The following is a 5,485-nucleotide window of genomic DNA, read 5'->3' on the forward strand; positions in this document are numbered from 1 at the left end:
TCTGCTTTACACATAGAAGGTCCTGGGACCCATGTCCCTTACCTTACCTTAATAGATGAGGGGATCTGCACAGAGGTCTGCAATGACGATGTTGTAACTGCTAGAAAGTTGTTTAGAATGTTTAGATTTGAAGTTGACACAAGTAAACCTCTGTGTTGTGGTGTGACTCTAGAAGCAAAGACTTAACTGTGTTCACAACTCAATGAGATAAAAGATTGTGGGTTCACAGAGTCTCTGATTGTGGAACATTTCTGTCTGATGGTAATGGGACATAAGTCAGGTTCCACTGGGGATTGACCCCAGGACCTTCTGCGTGTAAAGCAGACATGATGCCCACACTATGGAAGTTCTGTGAGAAGAGTTATTTGCTGATCAACCACTAAAAAGTCATAATTTATCTGCCTACTATGTGGTTTTGAATACAGTTTAGTTTGTGCTTGCAGAGTCAGACGAGAACATGGAAGTTTTGTTGTTAAAACTCTAATTAACTTTTCAGCACATGTATTCTCTTGACAGATATCACTGCTAACACCTCCAAATCCTGAACTCATCAATTGACATCTTATAATGAAATCTGAAGTTTTGGTTCCACTGGGGATTGAACCTAGGAACTTCTGCATATAAAGCAGACGTGATGACCACTACACTCTCCGATGTGAAATTCCCAACATTTTCACACCTGTGTAAATTAAATGTTGCATTACGTTGAGCAACACATCCCAAGACTGCAAATCTAGACTTTACAATCTTGTTCTATCTGGATCAAAATGATCATATCTAAAAAAATTCTTTGAAAAAAACTGACAAAACCTAAAAGATCAGTTTCGTCTGGGATGGCTTACAAGGATTACAAGGTTAAATTGTCAGCCCAGATGATTGGTAGATGAAAAGATCTCAGATAGACTGGTATTACGAGAGTAGTTTCACCGAAGATGTTGGTAAGGCTTGTTCAAGTATTTTGGCTACAGCTCCACAATTCACAACAGTCAGAAGGTAATGGGACATAATTCTGGTTCCACTGGGGATTGAACCCAGGACCTTCTGCGTGTAAAGCAGACGTGATGACCACTACACTATGGAACCTCTGTTTTGGTCTGGTCAATTTTTTAAACAATAATTGGAGTAAATATGAATAATATACAAATTTCTTAACACTTCCCAACATTTTCACACCTGTGTGAATTAAATGTTGCACAACGTTGACCAACAGATCTAGATTCTGTAATCCTGATCTTTTTTTTCTATCTGCATCAGAATGATCATATCTGAAATATAATAATTACGATGTAGATTAAAGGTTTTGAAATACTCTGCCAAGTTGATGAGTAGACAGAGAGATGGTATTGTGAGAGGAGTATTACTGAGGGTGTGTTGGTAAGGCCCTCTTCAAGTATTTTGGCTACAGATATGTTTTTTGATCAGGGTTTCTTTGATTGACCAAAATCAAGACTTCACAGAGGTTCCATAGTGTAGTGGTCATCACGTCTGCTTTACACACAGAAGGTCCGGGGTTCAATCCCCAGTGGTACCAGAACTTTCACTTAATGTTTAGATTTAAAGTAGAGTTGACACAAGTAAACCTCTCTGTTGCGGTGTGACTCTGGAAGCAGAAACTAAACTGTGTTCACAACCACATTCGTGACTCAATGAGATTAAAGATTGTGGGGTCACACAGTCTCTCATTGTAGAACACATTACTACGTTCATCTGTCTGATGGTAATGGGACATAAGTCCGGTTCCACTGGGGATTGAACCCAGGATCTTCTGTGTGTAAAGCAGATGTGATGACCACTACACTCTCCGATGTGAAATGCCCAACATTTTCACACCTGTGAAAATGAAATGTTGCATTACGTTGAGCAACAGATCCCAAGACTGCAAATCTAGATTTTACAATCTTGTTCTATCTGGATCAAAATTATCTTATCTGACAATTCTTTGGAAAAAACTGACAAAACCTAAAAGATCAGTTTTGGCTGGGATGGCAAAGAAAGGGATTTCAAGATTAAAAGTTTTAAAATACTCTGTCCAGATGATTGGTAGATGGAAAGATCTCAGATAGACTGGTATTGTGATAGTAGTTTGACCAAATATGTTGGTAAGGCTTGTTCAAGTATTTTGACGCCAGATATGTTTTGGTCAGGGTTTCTTTTGATTGTGGAATAATTCTAAATTTGCCAAAATACTTGAACAATGTCTTTAGTGAAACTTCGATGGAAAAGAAAGGCATTACAAATTCAGATAATTCTGATGTAGATTAAAGGTTTTGAAATACTCGGCCAAGTTGATTAGTAGAGAGGGAGATGTCAGATAGTCTGGTGTTGTGAGAGGAGTAATACTGAGGGTGTGTTGGTATGGCCTTCTGCAAGTATTTTGGCTACAGATATGTTTTTTGATCAGGGTTTCTTTGAATGACCAAAAGTCTGTGTTGAAGTGGTTCCATAGTGTAGTGGTCATCACGTCTGCTTTACACGCAGAAGGTCCTGGGTTCAATCCCCGGTGGAACCAGAATATTGACTTAATGTTTAGATTTGAAGTAGAGTCAACACAAGTAAACTTCTGTGTTGTGATGTGACTCTGGAAGCAGAAACTAAACTGTGTTCACAACCACATTCGTAACTTAATGAGATTAAAAATTGTGGGCTCACAGAGTCTGTTATTGTGGAACAGTTCTACATTCGTCTGTCTCGTAGTAATGGGACATAGTTCTGCTTCCACTGGGGATTGACCCCAGGACCTTCTGCATATATAGCCAGGTACTGACCACTGCAATCAAGTTTTTTTTTACAAATCTTATTTAAATCTTAAGTGATTGTGTTGCTTCATATTTGTTTGGAGATGTTTCTTCCTGTAACGAGGTCAACAGATCATAAGGACAATGACTTTTACACTGTAACCTTTCCTTTTTTTTACAATATCAGACATTTCATCCTCCCTACGATGAGCCTGTCAGAGCCCCTGGAGAGACGCTGAAGAGCCGAACTTCGACCTGCTGACGGCAGCTTAAAGAACTGGAATTATTTGATTGATTTGAGGTTTGTGTGTTTTTAGGCGAGCTGTCTCTGCCGGCCCACGTCAGCCCGTACACGAAGGTTCCTGAGGCCTCGATGGAGAGCCGGGAGGACGCCTACATCCAGCTGGAGCTGCGGACGCTGGAGCAGTCTCTGCTCGCCACCGGTGTGGGCAGCATCGCTGAGCTCAGTGAGTGTGTGTGTGTGTGTTTGTTTAACCTGCGTCGGGCTCCTGGGACAGATCGTTAGACGCCGCCGGCTCCCCCGTCACTTACATAACAACCGGTGGCTTGTATCCAGAAAACAAGGGCACCCTCACACGCTCCAGGCCACCGTAGCTCATTATGGAGAGAAAACAGCAGAACTCTCTGTGTGTGGAGCTTTATGGAGCACAAAGCACTTAAACACACCGTGTTGTGTTTATTTCACTGTAGATTCAAGTGTTATTGTTGTTTCAGCTTTCACATTTCTCCCTCAGTTACATTTATTATTGCTGTTTAACCAATGATTGACAGGGACCTTTCTTTCATTAATAAACTGACTCAGTGACATATTTTATGAATAATTCATATTCGTTATATATAAACAGTAGTATATATACTACTACTAATACTAGTATATATATAAACTGCAGCAAGTTTATGCAAAACCAGAGATTTGGATGAATTTCAAAGTCACAGTTTACTAAATCATAAAAAAAGGGGCCCAATATTTTTTATTTTGCTTAAACTTAAGCAAAGTAAAACTCATCAAAAGTGTCTTTGTCTTTCTAACAATCACCAACTCTGGTTTTGGTCCAAAAAAACCTTTAATTTACTGAGTTGGGTTAGAATATAACCGAAGACTTCTTCATAATAAAACAATTGTTTTTCTTTGTTCCTGAAGAATTACAGTTTATGTTTATTACAACAATAATTACTTTGTATAATAATTAGTTTGTAATATTTGTTAATGAATCCACATATTCTACACTCATACATTGACAACCTATAAACATTATGTGTTTAAGTCAAAGCAACCACTGGGGGTCGCCAAAGCCTCACAGTACATAGTCTCCACAGTCTGTATGTCAGCCTGTGGGTCGTTTCTGTGGAGAGAAAACTACAGTGAATTATTATGTTTAAAGTTTAGATTATTATTAAAGATGTAAACTCTGAAGAGTTGAACAGAAGTTATATTCAGTCTCTGACCAGCAGCCTCATCCTGCGTCAGAAAACAACCACAGAGCTGAACGATGAGAGGAAACACATGAACTGTTGCATTGTGGGTCGTAATGATGGTTCTCGTGTCCCTGCAGGTGATCTGGTGTCTCGAGCGATGCACCACATGCAGCGACTGCGCAGCTTGAGCACATCCGTCTGCGCCGCTCACTCAACCAATCAGCCGTCAGTATCCTGGGCTCCGGACGCCCTCCGGACGCTCTACTACTTCCTGTCCAGCCCACAGATGGAGTCACTGGAAAACCCAAACCTGGAGCCTCCGACCACGACCCTGAACAGAGAGAGGTGTGTGGCTAAATGGCTAAATCTTAATAAATCTAATTAAATACATTAAATAATAGATTTAAAGAGACAATAAGAAATAAAAAAGAAGAGAAACACCAATACAATAAAATAAATGATGGCAATAAAACGGACTGAAGAGGTTTAAAGTTTACATTTAAAGACACTTTGAGCTGCTCTCAGATCAGAATTTAAAATAAATAAATAATAAATACATCAACCACACTGACTCTGACAGCATCTCGACCTTCCCCCAGGCCGTTCCTGCTCCTCCCTCCTCTCATGGAGTGGATCAGAGTCGCCGTGGTGCACGCCGAACATCGCCGCAGCCTGTTGGTTGACAGTGACGACATCAGACAGACGGCCAGGCAGCTCCTCCCGGGTCTGGACTGCGAGCCCAGACAGCTGAAGTGAGCTTCACAGTTACAGGCCACTGCCGCTGCCGCCGGAGAAACGGCGGGTTCTTACTCTCTGTGTGTCTCTACAGGTCCGAGAGCTGTTTCCAGTCCTTCAGATGTCTGGATGCAGAAGCTGCTGCTGACAAGTTCCAGCTGGATTTGGGCTTCAGGATGCTCTCGTGTGGCCGAGCAGATCTGGTCCATCAGGCCGCACGGCTTCTGGGAGCCGAGGGGCTGAACACCGCGGACGACCAGGTTAGTACGATTAGTAATAGATTACACTAATAATATAACACTAATAGTAATAGATTACGCTGTAGTTTCCATTCTATCCAACTAACATCTGCACTTTAAAACACTTTAACTCCCACTCTTTACACTAGATGTCGCACTAGAGCAACAGCATCTCAGAATACAACCCACAGAGGTCACAACTCTGTGTTGGTGAAGATAATCCTTATTCACCGACGTAGATGATAAAACAGCAGTTTCAGTCGGAGCGACGGCATTGGAACAACCACAGAGAGGCTGCATAAATGCAGAGAGGGAGGACTGGACTCTGTATTTTATTAG

The 5,485-nt window shown here is 41.2% G+C and overlaps 1 protein-coding gene and 3 non-coding genes across 4 annotated transcripts in view; 3 read left to right on the forward strand and 1 right to left on the reverse strand.

The window, feature by feature from the left end:
• LOC118320729 (ankyrin repeat and BTB/POZ domain-containing protein 2-like) overlaps positions 1-5,485 on the forward strand; it is a 20,499-nt gene that overhangs the window by 8,554 nt on the left and 6,460 nt on the right. Inside the window, exons 2-5 of the mRNA XM_035651789.1 lie at positions 3,053-3,202; positions 4,310-4,517; positions 4,772-4,924; positions 5,002-5,167. Coding sequence (XP_035507682.1) covers positions 3,109-3,202; positions 4,310-4,517; positions 4,772-4,924; positions 5,002-5,167 — 621 coding nt within the window. The 5' untranslated portion in view covers positions 3,053-3,108. The remainder of the gene's footprint in view (positions 1-3,052; positions 3,203-4,309; positions 4,518-4,771; positions 4,925-5,001; positions 5,168-5,485) is intronic.
• Positions 1,011-1,083, reverse strand: trnav-uac. The gene has a single exon. It is a non-coding gene; the product is annotated as a tRNA-Val (tRNA).
• trnav-uac lies at positions 1,459-1,531 on the forward strand. Its single transcript has one exon. It is a non-coding gene; the product is annotated as a tRNA-Val (tRNA).
• Positions 2,437-2,509, forward strand: trnav-uac. Its single transcript has one exon. It is a non-coding gene; the product is annotated as a tRNA-Val (tRNA).

Source organism: Morone saxatilis, unplaced genomic scaffold (genome assembly GCF_004916995.1).
Source record: "Morone saxatilis isolate NCDOM2014 unplaced genomic scaffold, NCSU_SB_2.0 Contig11, whole genome shotgun sequence".
In the NCBI taxonomy this organism is placed as follows: domain Eukaryota; kingdom Metazoa; phylum Chordata; class Actinopteri; family Moronidae; genus Morone; species Morone saxatilis.